General features: G+C 43.3%; 1 protein-coding gene across 4 annotated transcripts in view; it reads left to right on the plus strand.

Annotated features, from left to right (window-relative positions):
* The window catches only part of LOC120052491 (casein kinase I-like), a 40,422-nt gene extending 30,411 nt beyond the window's left edge, over positions 1-10,011 (plus strand). Inside the window, exons 7-12 of one of the 4 annotated variants that reach the window (XM_038999431.1) lie at positions 6,054-6,138; positions 6,248-6,396; positions 6,669-6,749; positions 7,738-7,845; positions 8,988-9,094; positions 9,331-10,011. In XM_038999431.1, coding sequence (XP_038855359.1) covers positions 6,054-6,138; positions 6,248-6,396; positions 6,669-6,749; positions 7,738-7,845; positions 8,988-9,094; positions 9,331-9,385 — 585 coding nt within the window. In that variant the 3' untranslated portion in view covers positions 9,386-10,011. Of the gene's footprint in view, positions 1-6,053; positions 6,139-6,247; positions 6,397-6,630; positions 6,750-7,737; positions 7,846-8,987; positions 9,095-9,330 lie in introns of those variants that run through there. The other 3 variants (XM_038999429.1, XM_038999430.1, XR_005477375.1) reach the window with 3 other exon arrangements.
* Positions 10,012-15,794: the final 5,783 nt, after the last annotated feature.

The raw sequence follows: 15,794 nt of genomic DNA on the forward strand, positions 1-15,794 counted from the left end.
CAATTTTAAGTCAAAAATGTAACTAGGCCACTCGGGAACATTTAAATGTTGTCTTGGTAAGCAACTCCAGTGTGTATTTGGTCTTGTGTTTTAGGTTATTGTCCTGCTGGAAGGTGAATTTGTCTCCCAGTGTCTGTTGGAAAGCAGATTAAGCCAGGTTTTCCTCTAATATTTTGTGTGTGGTTAGCTCTATTCCTTTTCTTTTTATCATAAACTTCCTAGTTCTTGCCGATGACAAGCATACCTATAACATGATGCAGCCACCACCATGCTTAAAAATATGAAGTGGTACTCAGTGTTGTGTTGGATTTGACCCAAATATAATGCTTTGTATTCAGGACATAAAGTTAATTTCTTAGCCAAATGTTTTGCTGTTTTACTTTTGTGCTTTCTTGCAAACGGGAGGCATGTTTTGGAATATTTTATTCTGTACAGACGTCTTTCTTTTGACTCTGTCAATTAGGTTAGTATTGTGGAGTAGCTATAATGTTGTTGATCCATCCTTCGTTTTCTCCTATCACAGCCATCAAACACTAACTATTTTAAGTTAGTGAAATCCCAGGCGGATTCCTTCCTCTCTTGATACACCATCTAAAGTGTAATTAATAACTTCACCATGCTCAAAGGGATCTTCAAGTTTCTTTTTTTCCCCTCCCCTATACCAATAAGTGCTCTTCTTTGCGAGGCATTGGAAAACCTCCCTGGTCTTTGTGGTTGGATCTGTTTTAAATTCACTTTTCGACTGAGGGACCTTACAGATAATTGTAGGTGTGGGGTACAGAAATGAGGTAGTTGTTCAAAAATCATGTTAAACACTATTATTGCACACAGAGTGAGTCTATGCAACATATTATGTGACTTGTGAAGCACATTTTTACTCCTGAACTGTAGGCTTGCCATAACAAAGGGGTTGAATACTTATTGATTTAAATGTTTAATTAATTTGTAAAAAAATTCTAAAAACAACTCCATTTTGACATTCCAGTGATAAAGAAAATCTCAATTTAATCCATTTGAAATTCAGGCTGTAACACAACAAAATGTGGAAAAAGTCAAGGGGTGTATAACAGCTTCATATCAAATGCTCCTTATAGGACACATCACTGCACTCTATACTCCTCTGTAAACTGGTCATCTCTGTATACTCGACGCAAGACCCACTGGTTGATGCTTATTTATAAAACCCTCTTAGGCCTCACTCCCCCCATCTGAGATACCTACTGCAACCCTCTATTAAAGGACCCCAAAGCACACACATCCCTGGTCGCTCCTCTTTTCAGTTCGCTGCAGCTAGCGACTGGAACGAGCTGCAAAAAACACTCAAAACTGGACAGTTTTTTATCTCAATCTCTTCATTCAAAGACTCAATCATGGACACTCTTACTGACAGTTGTGGCTGCTTCATGTGATATATTGTTGTCTCTACCTTCTTGCCCTTTGTGATGTTGTCTGTGCCTAACAATGTTTGTGCTGCTTTCATGTTATGTTGCTACCATGTTGTCATGTGTTGCTGCCATGCTATGTTGTTGTTTTAGGTCTCTCTTTAGGTAGTGTTGTGGTGTCTCTCTTTAGGTAGTGTTGTGGTGTCTCTCTTTAGGTAGTGTTGTGGTGTCTCTCTTTAGGTTGTGTTGTGGTGTCTCTCTTTAGGTTGTGTTGTGGTGTCTCTCTAGGTTGTGTTGTGGTGTCTCTCTTTAGGTTGTGTTGTGGTGTCTCTCTTTAGGTTGTGTTGTGGTGTCTCTCTTTAGGTTGTGTTGTGGTGTCTCTCTTTAGGTTGTGTTGTGGTGTCTCTCTTTAGGTTGTGTTGTGGTGTCTCTCTTTAGGTTGTGTTGTGGTGTCTCTCTTTAGGTAGTGTTGTGGTGTCTCTCTTTAGGTTGTGGTGTCTCTCTTTAGGTAGTGTTGTGGTGTCTCTTTAGGTAGTGTCTTTCTTTAGGTAGTGTCTTTCTTTAGGTAGTGTTGTGGTGTCTCTTTAGGTAGTGTTGTGGTGTCTCTCTCTAGGTAGTGTTGTGGTGTCTCTCTTTAGGTAGTGTTGTGGTGTCTCTCTTTAGGTAGTGTCTCTCTTTAGGTTGTGGTGTCTCTTTAGGTAGTGTTGTGGTGTGTCTCTTTAGGTAGTGTTGTAGTGTCTCTCTAGGTAGTGTTGTGGTGTCTCTCTTTAGGTAGTGTTGTGGTGTCTCTCTTTAGGTAGTGTTGTGGTGTCTCTCTTTAGGTAGTGTTGTGGTGTCTCTCTTTAGGTAGTGTTGTGGTGTCTCTCTTTAGGTAGTGCTGTGGTGTCTCTCTTTAGGTAGTGTCTCTCTTTAGGTTGTGGTGTCTCTTTAGGTAGTGTTGTGGTGTGTCTCTCTAGGTAGTGTTGTGGTGTCTCTCTAGGTAGTGTTGTGGTGTCTCTCTTTAGGTAGTGTTGTGGTGTGTCTCTTTAGGTAGTGTTGTGGTGTCTCTCTAGGTAGTGTTGTGGTGTCTCTCTTTAGGTAGTGTTGTGGTGTCTCTCTTTAGGTAGTGTTGTGGTGTCTCTCTTTAGGTAGTGTTGTGGTGTCTCTCTTTAGGTAGTGCTGTGGTGTCTCTCTTTAGGTAGTGTTGTGGTGTCTCTCTTTAGGTAGTGCTGTGGTGTCTCTCTTTAGGTAGTGTTGTGGTGTCTCTCTTTAGGTAGTGTTGTGGTGTCTCTCTTTAGGTAGTGTTGTGGTGTCTCTTTAGGTTGTGGTGTCTCTCTTTAGGTTGTGGTGTCTCTCTTTAGGTTGTGGTGTCTCTCTTTAGGTTGTGGTGTCTCTCTTTAGGTTGTGGTGTCTCTCTTTAGGTTGTGGTGTCTCTCTTTAGGTTGTGTTGTGGTGTCTCTCTTTAGGTTGTGTTGTGGTGTCTCTCTTTAGGTTGTGTTGTGGTGTCTCTCTTTAGGTTGTGTTGTGGTGTCTCTCTTTAGGTAGTGTTGTGGTGTCTCTCTTTAGGTTGTGTTGTGGTGTCTCTCTTTAGGTTGTGTTGTGGTGTCTCTCTTTAGGTTGTGTTGTGGTGTCTCTCTCTAGGTAGTGTTGTGGTGTGTCTCTCTAGGTAGTGTTGTGGTGTCTCTCTCTAGGTAGTGTTGTGTTGTCTCTCTCTAGGTAGTGTTGTGGTGTCTCTCTCTAGGTAGTGTTGTGGTGTCTCTCTCTAGGTAGTGTTGTGGTGTCTCTCTCTAGGTAGTGTTGTGGTGTCTCTCTCTAGGTAGTGTTGTGGTGTCTCTCTCTAGGTAGTGTTGTGGTGTCTCTCTTTAGGTAGTGTCTCTCTTTAGGTAGTGTCTTTCTTTAGGTAGTGTTGTGGTGTCTCTCTTTAGGTAGTGTTGTGGTGTCTCTTTAGGTAGTGTTGTGGTGTCTCTCTTTAGGTAGTGTTGTGGTGTCTCTCTTTAGGTAGTGTTGTGGTGTCTCTCTTTAGGTAGTGTTGTGGTGTCTCTCTTTAGGTAGTGTTGTGGTGTCTCTCTTTAGGTAGTGTTGTGGTGTCTCTCTTTAGGTAGTGTTGTGGTGTCTCTCTTTAGGTAGTATTGTGGTGTCTCTCTTTAGGTAGTGTTGTGGTGTCTCTCTTTAGGTAGTGTTGTGGTGTCTCTCTTTAGGTAGTGTTGTGGTGTCTCTCTTTAGGTAGTGTTGTGGTGTGTCTCTTTAGGTAGTGTTGTGGTGTCTCTCTAGGTAGTGTTGTGGTGTCTCTCTTTAGGTAGTGTTGTGGTGTGTCTCTTTAGGTAGTGTTGTGGTGTGTCTCTTTAGGTAGTGTTGTGGTGTCTCTCTTTAGGTAGTGTTGTGGTGTCTCTCTTTAGGTAGTGTTGTGGTGTCTCTCTTTAGGTAGTGTTGTGGTGTCTCTCTTTAGGTAGTGCTGTGGTGTCTCTCTTTAGGTAGTGTTGTGGTGTCTCTCTTTAGGTAGTGCTGTGGTGTCTCTCTTTAGGTAGTGCTGTGGTGTCTCTCTTTAGGTAGTGTTGTGGTGTCTCTCTTTAGGTAGTGTTGTGGTGTCTCTCTTTAGGTAGTGTTGTGGTGTCTCTCTTTAGGTAGTGTTGTGGTGTCTCTTTAGGTTGTGGTGTCTCTCTTTAGGTTGTGGTGTCTCTCTTTAGGTTGTGGTGTCTCTCTTTAGGTTGTGGTGTCTCTCTTTAGGTTGTGGTGTCTCTCTTTAGGTTGTGGTGTCTCTCTTTAGGTTGTGTTGTGGTGTCTCTCTTTAGGTTGTGTTGTGGTGTCTCTCTTTAGGTAGTGTTGTGGTGTCTCTCTTTAGGTAGTGTTGTGGTGTCTCTCTTTAGGTTGTGTTGTGGTGTCTCTCTTTAGGTTGTGTTGTGGTGTCTCTCTTTAGGTTGTGTTGTGGTGTCTCTCTCTAGGTAGTGTTGTGGTGTGTCTCTCTAGGTAGTGTTGTGGTGTCTCTCTCTAGGTAGTGTTGTGTTGTCTCTCTCTAGGTAGTGTTGTGGTGTCTCTCTCTAGGTAGTGTTGTGGTGTCTCTCTCTAGGTAGTGTTGTGGTGTCTCTCTTTAGGTAGTGTCTCTCTTTAGGTAGTGTCTTTCTTTAGGTAGTGTTGTGGTGTCTCTCTTTAGGTAGTGTTGTGGTGTCTCTTTAGGTAGTGTTGTGGTGTCTCTCTTTAGGTAGTGTTGTGGTGTCTCTCTTTAGGTAGTGTTGTGGTGTCTCTCTTTAGGTAGTGTTGTGGTGTCTCTCTTTAGGTAGTGTTGTGGTGTCTCTCTTTAGGTAGTGTTGTGGTGTCTCTCTTTAGGTAGTGTTGTGGTGTCTCTCTTTAGGTAGTGTTGTGGTGTCTCTCTTTAGGTAGTGTTGTGGTGTCTCTCTTTAGGTAGTATTGTGGTGTCTCTCTTTAGGTAGTATTGTGGTGTCTCTCTTTAGGTAGTGTTGTGGTGTCTCTCTTTAGGTAGTGTTGTGGTGTCTCTCTTTAGGTAGTGTTGTGGTGTCTCTCTTTAGGTAGTGTTGTGGTGTCTCTCTTTAGGTAGTGTTGTGGTGTCTCTCTTTAGGTAGTGTTGTGGTGTCTCTCTTTAGGTAGTGTTGTGGTGTCTCTCTAGGTAGTGTTGTGGTGTCTCTCTTTAGGTAGTGTTGTGGTGTCTCTCTTTAGGTAGTGTCTCTCTTTAGGTAGTGTTGTGGTGTCTCTCTTTAGGTAGTGTCTCTCTTTAGGTAGTGTTGTGGTGTCTCTCTTTAGGTAGTGTCTCTCTTTAGGTAGTGTTGTGGTGTCTCTCTTTAGGTAGTGTCTCTCTTTAGGTAGTGTTGTGGTGTCTCTCTTTAGGTAGTGTTGTGGTGTCTCTCTTTAGGTAGTGTTGTGGTGTCTCTCTTTAGGTAGTGTCTCTCTTTAGGTAGTGTCTCTCTTTAGGTAGTGTTGTGGTGTCTCTCTTTAGGTAGTGTTGTGGTGTCTCTCTTTAGGTAGTGTCTCTCTTTAGGTAGTGTCTTTCTTTAGGTAGTGTTGTGGTGTCTCTTTAGGTAGTGTTGTGGTGTCTCTTTAGGTAGTGTTGTGGTGTCTCTCTTTAGGTAGTGTTGTGGTGTCTCTCTTTAGGTAGTGTTGTGGTGTCTCTCTTTAGGTAGTGTTGTGGTGTCTCTCTTTAGGTAGTGTTGTGGTGTCTCTCTTTAGGTAGTGTTGTGGTGTCTCTCTTTAGGTAGTGTTGTGGTGTCTCTCTTTAGGTAGTGTTGTGGTGTCTCTCTTTAGGTAGTGTCTCTCTTTAGGTAGTGTTGTGGTGTCTCTTTAGGTAGTGTTGTGGTGTCTCTTTAGGTAGTGTCTTTCTTTAGGTTGTGGTGTCTCTCTTTAGGTAGTGTTGTGGTGTCTCTCTTGTCATGATGTGTTTTGTCCTACATTTTGTATTTTAATCCCAGCCCCCGTCCCCGCAGGAGGCCTTTTGCCTCTTGGTAGGCAGTTATTCTGAATAAGAATTTGTTCTTAAGAGAGGATATGCATGTGGAGAAAAACTAAGACACCTTAAATATTCTACACGTGAACATTATGCCCATTCAGTCATGCTGCCTCCAGCCCCAAATGTGGCTGTTATATTGTGCATTCTGCAAAGCTGTAGTTTTTCAACTCTACTGTGCTTTGTGGTAATTAAAGCTAAACACATGGGAGGATAATTGTTGCACTGTCTGTTGATTCCAGGCGGACACATTGAAGGAGAGGTATCAGAAGATTGGCGATACCAAGCGAGCTACCCCAATTGAAGTGCTTTGTGAAAGCTTCCCGGGTCAGTACTGCCATTTTGGTTTCATTTGGAATCTTCATAACTCTTTAGTCCTAGATCTAGTTCAGTTTATGCAAATGAAATGATTGTGTGCCTTTGTCCTTTGCTGCAGAAGAGATGGCCACATATCTGCGTTACGTGAGGAGGCTGGACTTCTTTGAGAAACCTGATTATGACTACTTACGGAAACTCTTCACGGAACTGTTTGACAGGAACGGCTACGTCTTTGATTATGAATACGACTGGGTCGGCAAGCCACTTGTGAGTCTCCATCACTTGCTTTTTCTTCCTATTCAACCTTTTGAGTGGAGCACTTGACCCCTTAATCTGCAGACTTTCATTAGTCTTTTTCTGTAAATAATCACAAAAGGATCAAAATGGAGATTTCCTGTGACGTCTGTTATTCAAGGGCCTTTCTTTTTTGTTATATAATATATGAATATCTTCAGCTTGTGGTGAGTGTAAGTATTCTCAGCCACGATTTTGATGTCCTAGGTAAAATGCTGTCATTTTGTCCCCCCCCCCCACCATAGCCTACACCGGTAGGCCCCATCCCCAGTGACACGCCCGCTCAGCCCAGCAGAGACAAAGCACAACAGCAGACCAAAAACCAGGTGAGCTCGCCGCTGCCGCCCGACACACCCACCCACCTCGTCAGTCGAGTTCCCCGTGTCTGAGGCAGCCGCCAAACCTCCTATCTTAATCTCCGCTTCCTCAACAATATGGCCTCTTTTTTACAATGTCACCTTTTTCCAATCCAACCTCTTCAATTTCCTCTTTACTCTGTTGTGGCGATTGAGCAAGAAAGATGGGGAACTGATGAACTTATTATAATTGTCATTAAATGTTGTAGCAACATCTCTGAAAGTTGGAACTGTTTTAGCATTGGACGGTTTTGTCTTCAGCCTGCCTCTCAAAGAACTAGTTATTTCATGCATGAGTTAAATGCATTGTTCACATCAGCAATGACAAAGCAGTTTGCTTAGTGTGTGGCAAAATGGCGTTCTTTTCCTTGTTCTATCAGCATGCTATTTCAGCCTTGGTCCTACTACACTGTCACCAACATGACACATTGTTTACATTTTTGCCAATTCACGATGATTAATTGAACTTTATTAGTCATAATCTTTTCCTCTAAGGCAAAGTGCATACGGTTTTCTGGTTGCTGTGGACTCTGGTCTTTATTTATGGCTCTCCAGAACAATGTCATGAGTAGGACATATCATCCTTTATGTGCAACACGTTGCATAGCACAAACAGTTAGATTTTTGTTGTTGTTGCAGAAACCAGGAATAGAATCAGAACAATTATTAGCTAATTCAGTCAGATCAATATAAAATCTAGATGTTGGAATAGAAGTCAAGATGCTTTGTTTTTTCCGATCAAGGCTGTTTTTACTCTTGCATCAGTCAGTGGGCTCTGCTTTATGTTTTGCTCTATTTTCCTTCTGTTAACATAGTTTTAACAAGCCTGCCTTCTGTATTTATTTCCATTTGTTTCTTTGTTTTTGTTCATTCACTTCCCCATCCCACTCTCCCACCACCACCACATTACCTCCCACCTCTTGACTCCCGCCCCCCATACACCCTGCCCCCCTGTCAGTTGCCTGAGGCCAAAGGAGATGAGGCTCAGCGTCAGCTGTCTCCAATGACCAATACAGAGACACTGGGGTCACATCTTGTGGCCGAAAGGCTGGGGGGCTCTGTCCAGGTACTGCTTGCTGCGCATGGTGCTGCATGGCTGTGTCTGTCCACTCCAGCTTTCTCTGTCTGTGTCTCTGTCTGTGTCACTGTCTGTGTCACTGTCTGTCTGTCTCTGTGTCGCTGTCTGTCTGTCTGTCGCTGTCTGTCTGTGTCGTCTGTCTGTCTGTCTCTGTCTGTCGCTGTCTGTGTTGCTGTCTGTCTGTGTCACTGGCTTTCTGTCTGGCTTTCTGTCTGTGTCTGTCTGTCTGTCTGTCTGTGTGTCACTGTCTGTCTGTCGCTGTCTGTCTGTGTCGCTGTCTGTCTGTGTCGCTGGCTTTCTGTCTGTGTCTGTCTGTCTGGCTTTCTGTCTGTCTGTGTCGCTGGCTTTCTGTCTGTCTGTGTCGCTGGCTTTCTGTCTGTCTGTGTCGCTGGCTTTCTGTCTGTCTGTGTCGCTGGCTTTCTGTCTGTCTGTGTCGCTGGCTTTCTGTCTGTCTGTGTCGCTGGCTTTCTGTCTGTCTGTGTCGCTGGCTTTTTGTCTGTCTGTGTCGCTGGCTTTCTATCTCCTTCTCTGTCTGCCTGCTCTGCTTCACTCATCCAGGCTGATAACAGGGGAGGGATGCACAGTCGGGAACCCTGCGGCCGTTGAAGCCATTATCAGGACAGGAACCCCCCTCCCCTCTCCCTGGAAAAGGGTGTGATATAGGATCTGATTGAGCATGCACTGTCTCAGAACGGACTCGACCTTTAAAGGGATGAAGGGGCAACAGCATCTCAGGAGATGCCTGTTAGCTACACCCTTCACATGAAAACATGACAATTCGGAAGTGGATATTTCACATCTAGAGTCCTTTATGGCGCAATTATGCCGTCTCAGATGATTACATTTTGAAGATTATTTTTTTGAGCAAATGTGCCATCTAGGGTTTTGGAAGGGAATTGCATCCTTTGAAATAATGACCTCTTTTTACCAACTAGTAGATCCATTTTAAGTTTAAATGTCACGTGCACAAGTACAGTGAAATGCCTTTCTTGACAGCTCTTTTACAATGTAATGTCAAAGGTAAGAGTCATAAGCTAATGCTCAATCTCTCACTTCATATGAAGGATAAATGACAGATAATTAGTCATGCACAGACATCCTGTCTGAATTCCTTGTCTTCACCTGTACAGGTGATGAGCTCGACGAATGGAGAGCTGAACACTGACGACCCGACGGCGGGACACTCCAATGCTCCCATCACTGCTCCCACTGAGGTGGAGGTGGCTGATGATACCAAGTAAGACAGCTGTCTTTCCCTGGCGTTGACTGCATTGGCTCACCATGCTCTGCTCGGTCTCACTACCTCTGGCAGTCATTCAAAATACTGTTACAACAAAACATTTAACAGGTTCCACATGTTTAAGGCCTCTAATGTTCAGTTTTGTCTTTTTTTTAGCTTTAAAACATTGCATTTTTTGATATGCAACATTCATTTCCTTTTGAAACTAAATGAGTGTGTGTCCTTGCCTGCAGGTGCTGCTGTTTCTTCAAAATGAGAAAGAGGAAAACTCTCCAGCGGCACAAGTGAAGAGAAGACCTCGGCGGGAACTTGAAACATTCTGCTCACTTTCAAGTTTTAAATGGAAGCAACCACACCGATCACCCATCCTATCTCCCTTTCCCAATCTCTCTCTCTCTCCCTCGCTCTTCTCCATCTTTCTCAGCGCTCTTCTGCTACAGGCGTGTAAAGCAATGTTGTTGTCCTACAGACTTTGTGGGCTTCACAACAGACACTGGCTTCCAAAAGAAAGAAACCGTTAAAGTACCTGCATAATAAAGAGAGAACGTTTAAAAGCTGTAACAAAGAAACGCGAATATCGTGGCGTGAATAGAAAAAAATGATACTGTTTGAAACAGTTGTTGTATTCTAGATTCCATACATAGCATTTACTGTTCAACAGCCATTGATCTGAGGGAACTGTCAATGAGTCGAGGGAAAGAAGTCTGTTCCATAGAAATAGTCCTTTATTTGTGGGATCAAGGTAAGAAGCAAGACTGAACTATACTAATGATAACTCTGGAATCACTGAGCGCAACAGGAAACACTTCATCTAAATCAGAATTGGAGGATGTTTATGTTGAGTTTTTTATTTAATCCTCTGTTGTTTTCAAAGTCAACTCCCTGGATTGAAAACAAATGTTTGTTTTAGTGTACTGGAATTCATTTTGTATTCTTTTTTCTTCTCTGGCTTTCATGTCTGTCAATGTGGACTTTGTAGCACAGTCACTGGCCTCAGGTACTGTGGAAGATTGAGAGAAACTGATATTAAGCTCTTTTCTTCTTGTTGCACTTTTGAAAACAAAAAGAAAGTACAATGGAATTCTAGGTTTGAAATTAACAAACAGGAAAACAACTGCAGACTGATCTAGGAAGAGTCCTATACAAGGCTAACACTGACTGTACAAAACATTAAGAACACCTTCCCAATATTGAGTTGCGCCTCCTCCCCTCCTTTTGCCATCAGAACAGACTCAATTCATCGGGGCATGGACTCTAGAAGGTGTTGAAAGCGTTCCACAGGGATACTGGCCCATGTCGACTCCAATGCTTCCCACAGTTGTATCAAGTTGGCTGGATGTCCTTTGGGTGGTGGACCATTCTTGATACACACGGGAAACTGTTGAGCGTGAAAAACCCAGCAGCGTTGCTATTTTTGACACCAACTGGTGTGCCTGTCACCTACAATACCCCGTTCGAAGGCACTTCAATATTTTGTCTTAGCCATTCACCCTGGCACACACACACAATCCATGTCTCAATTTTCTCAAGGCTTAAAAATCCTTCTTTAACCAGTCTCCTCCCTTTCATCTACACTGAAGTGGATTTAACAAGTGACATTAATCAGGGATAATAGCATTCACCTGGTAAGTTTGTCATGGAAAGAGCAGGTGTACATAATGTTTTGTACACTCAGTGCATATCTGAGTAAGGGCTGAAATGTCAATTTACATGAAACAAGATATCTTTCAGTTTTATTTCTACATCAGAATAATTTACCAGGAAATCATAGTTTGTGCCTTTCCAAGTAAAATGTTTAAAGCTCAAGTAAGTGTCCTGCAATGACATTTTATCTGAACTGTTCCAAATGTTGCTCATTAACTGTGTGTGCGCGCGTCCGGGCGTGCGTGTATATCTCTGAAAGCATCGTCTTTATAGGATGCCCAGTATAGAGGTCCTACTGTCTCACAACCACCGTGTCCATCTCCTCTGCTAGGACAATCAAAGGATCTTTGCAGTTTAACTCTCTAGGTGCACTCGACATAAAAAAAGAGGAAAGCTTGTGCATTGTGAGCTAAGCAATTCTAGTAATTGGTGGTGGCTGATCAAAGTTAGGGGCAGCATGCAAATACATCAAGTTTATGTTTAAAGACAAAAATGAAGCGATTTTCCCATCAATGACTGAAGTTGCCACAAGACTTGAATTGGATACAAAACTGTTTTTCTTTTGAAGTTCCTCGCAGTAGTTTTGTAAATCTTTGCTTGAACGTTGTAATGGTCTGATTTTCATGGCTTAACATGAGATGTGTGTTCGACCACAACAACATGCTCCGTCGTCTCAAGTCTCTATATATATATATATATATATATATATATATATATATATATATATATATATATATATATACACACACACAAAGTAGGTACAGTGGTCCCAAATAGTTTTTTTTTTTTTAATCAAAGATGTGTGTGGTCTCAAACATTTGTTCACAAGCGAAGCCCCCATAACCCCCTTGATTGTAATACTGTAAATATCCCCTTCTACGAAAGACATCACTATGCCCTTTAAAATAGCATTCCATATGCTTGTGTCATCATTGTGCTTATGAGTCAATGCCATGTGACCCAGAATGTATTGTTGTCATGATCAGTCATACATTTTTTGTTTTTTTCTCCCTGCAGATGTTAACATGAGGGCATTGGGGTAGTAGGGTTGCTAAAAAAAATGGAAATATCAATATCAGCTATGTACATTTTTATAAACGTCTCAAACTAAGAAGAGCAGGGGAGACATATTGGGCTAAAAAGTTAAATTAAGGAAATAATTCGTCTCTTTTGTAAATAGCAATACCCATGAGTTTTAAATTGGGATTTTAACATGTAGTGGAACTGTTTCCAGTTTGGTTGTTTTCCCAAAACTTTAAAAGAAATCTAATCTATTTGATTCCCACTATTTGCTGTCTGCCACCATGCTGGTAGAACTCTTTTCCAATTCATTTCCTCCTAGTTTAACCCCTGGCTATACTGTGAGTGCTCTGGTGATACAATATTCAAGTGATACAATATTCAATGCAACAGAATGGATATGGGTTTCACCAATACAAGAAGCTTTATACTTATGGTCATTCTGATTCTTAACAGGGCAAATCTCCATTATGATTGTGCGGTGTGAGCTCTGGTGCAGTATTTGTCACGATGCTTTACTCAAATTATGCTAAACTTTTTCAATATGAAAATATCACTGATTGTAATCGCGATGCTGTTGATCAACCTGTATGGTATTGGTCATGTCTTGTTTGGAGTTCGAACTAACCTCCGTTCTTGACGTGTTATGTGAGCGAAGTGAGATGGGGAAGTGAAACATAGTGTAGAAGGCTTAGCCTGTTCAACTGCCATTAGTATTAGGCTAGAACTGGACTACATATACCTGACTCACCATGTGTGTAATAAAAGAGAAAAAAGCCCTTTTGGTAACACACATTTACCACCCACACAAGCAGCCTGGTCTCATAGACTAGATGTAACATAGTAAACGTAAAACCAGGACACTCAAATTAGTATGGTAGGGTTACATAAGACAGGTTACTTTAGACAAAAACAAACTTACTACTTTTTAGCTACTTTGCATGTTAGCTAACCTTGTAATTCGTTACATACCCTGCCTACATGGCCAAAAGAGGTTTTGGCTATTTCAGCCACACCTGTTGCTGACAGGTGTAAAAATATCAAGCACACAGCCATGCAATCTCTATGTGAAAACATTGACAGTACGGAAGAGCTCAGAGACTTTCAACTTGGCACTGTCATAGGATGCCACCTTTCCAACAAGTCAGTTCGTAAAATGTCTTCCCTGCTAGAACTGCCCAGGTCAAATGTAAGTGCTGTTATTGTGAAGTGGAAACATCTAGGAGCAACAACGGCTCAGCCGCGAAGTGGTAGGCCACACAAGCTCACAGAATGAGACCGCTGAAGCGCACAGCGGATAAAAGTTGTTTGTCCTCGGTTGCAACACTCACTACCGAGTTCCAAACTGCCTCTGGAAGCAACGTCAGCACAATAACTGTTTCTCGGGAGCTTCATGAAATGGGTTTCCATGGCCGAGCAGCCGCATGAAAGCCTAAGATAACAATGGTCAATGCCAAGCATCCATTGGACTGGAGCAGTGGAAACTCATTTTCTGGAGTGACGAATCAGTCTTCACCATCTCAGTCCAACGGACGAATCTGGTTTTGGTGGATGCCAGGAGAATGCTACCTGCCCCAATGCATGGTGCCTACTGTATAGTGCCAAGTATGGTTTGGTGGAGGAGGAATAATGGTCTGGGGCTGTTTTTCATGGTTCGGGCTTCCAGTGAAGGGAGATCTTAACACTACAGCATACAATGACATTCTAGACGATTATGTGCTTCCAACTCCGTGGCAACAGTTTGGGGAAGACCCTTTCCTGTTTCTGCATGATAATGCCCCCGTGCACAAAACGAGGTCCATACAGAAATGGTTTTTCGAGATCAGTGTGGAAGAATTTGACTGGCCTGCACATAGCCCTGACCTCAACCCCATTGAACACCTTTGGGATGAATTGGAACGCCGACTGCGAGCCAGGCCTAATCGCCAACATCAGTGCCCGACCTCACTAATGCTCTTGTGGCTGAGTGGATGCAAATCCCCGCAGCGATGTTCCAACATCTAGTGGAAAGCCTTCCCAGAAGAGTGAAGGCTGTTATAGCATCGAAGGGGGACCAACTCCATATTAATGCCCAGGATTTTGGAATATGTTCGATGAGCAGGTGTCCACATACTTTTGGCCATGCACTGTATCATATGAGTTAGAGCAGTGGTCACCAACCGGTTAATCGCGATCACCAAAAATGTCTGTAATTTTTTTTTTTTTTTTTTAATGTATTTTTATTCATTTATTCACCATGTTGGCGGTAGGTGCACTTGACTCAGCAGCCCTAATGCCGGGAAGGCAAAGTGTTCCCATTTTTATCTATTTCATCTGTCTGAAGGTAGAACAAGCCCAGAGAGCAAATTCGAGTGCACCTATAGGCCTACCACTGGCCAATCAGATAGCTCAGATCACTGTGTCTGCACAGTTTCCTCGAGCCAAATTAAAAAAAATTGGTCACATACACATGGTTAGCAGATGTTAATGGGAGTGTAGCAAAATGCTTGTGCTTCTAGTTCCGACAGTGCAGCAATATCTAACAAGTAATCTAACAATTCCCCAAAAAGGACCTAATACACACAAATCTAAAGGGATGGAATAAGAATATGTACATATAGATATATGGATGAGCGATGGCCGAGCGTCATAGGCAAGATGCAATAGATGTATAAGATGCAGTATGTACATATGAGATGAGTAATGTAAGATATGTAAACATTCTTATTAAAGTGGCATTGTTTAAAGTGATTAGTGAGTCTTTATGTAGGCAGCATCCTCTGAGTTAGTGATTACTGTTTAGCAGTCTGATGGCCTTGAGATAGAAGCTGTTTTTCAGTCTCTCGGTCCCAGCTTTGATGCACCTGTACTGACCTCGCCTTCTGGATGGTAACGGGGTGAACAGGCAGTGGCTCGGGTGGTTGATGTCTTTGATCTTTTTGGCCTTCCTGTGACATCGGGTGCTGTAGGTGTCCTGGCGGGCAGGTAGTTTGCCCCCGGTGATGCATTGTGCAGACCGCTCGACCCTCTGGAGAGCCTTGCAGTTGAGGGCGGTGCAGTTGCCGTACCAGGCGGTGATACAGCCCAACAGGATGCTCTCAGTTTTGCATCTGTAAAAGTTTGTCAGGGTTTTAGGTGACAAGCCAAATTTCTTAAGCCTCCTGAGGTTGAAGAGGCGCTGTTGCGCAACACTGGCTGTGTGGGTGTACCATTTCAGTTTGTCTGTGACGTGTACGCTGAGAAACTTAACTTTCCTCCTCTACTACTGTCCCTTCGTTGTGGATAGGGCAGTACTCCCTCTGCTGTTTCCTGAAGTCCACGATCATCTCCTTTGTTTTGTTGACATTGAGTGAGAGGTTGTTTTCCTGACTCCACACTCCGAGTGTCCTCACGTCCTCCCTGTAGACTGTCTCGTCATTGGCAAACTTGATGATTGAGGTTGGAGGCGTGCATGTCCACGCAGTCATGGGTGAACAGGGTGCACAGGAGGGGGCTGAGCATGCACCCTAGTGGGGCCCCAGTCTTGAGGGTCAGCGAAGTGGAGATGTTGTTTCCTACTTTCACCACCTGGGGGCGGCCCTTCAAAGTCCAGGACCCAATTGCACAGGGCAGGGTTGAGACCCAGGGCCTCCAGCTTGGAGGGTACTATGGTGTTGAATGCTGAGCTGTAGTCAATGAACAGCATTCTTACATAGGTATTCCTCTTGTCCGGATGGGATAGGGCAATGTGTTGGCGATTGCATCGTCTGTGGACCTGTTGGTGCGGAATGCAAACTGAAATTAGTCTAGGTGGAGGTGATATGATCCTTGACAAGTCTCTCAAAGCACTTCATGATGACAGAAGTGAGTGCTACGGGTCGATAGTCATTTAGTTCAGTTATCTTTGCCTTCTTGGGTACAGGAACGATGGTGGCCATCTTGAAGCATGTTGGGACATCGGACTGGGATAGGAAGCGATTGAATATGTCCGTAAACACACCAGCCAGCTGGTCTGCGCATGCTCTGAGGATGTGGCTAGGGATGCCATCTGGGCCAGCAGACTTGCAAGGGTTAA

This window comes from Salvelinus namaycush, chromosome 8, assembly GCF_016432855.1.
Source record: "Salvelinus namaycush isolate Seneca chromosome 8, SaNama_1.0, whole genome shotgun sequence".
In the NCBI taxonomy this organism is placed as follows: Eukaryota; Metazoa; Chordata; class Actinopteri; order Salmoniformes; family Salmonidae; genus Salvelinus; species Salvelinus namaycush.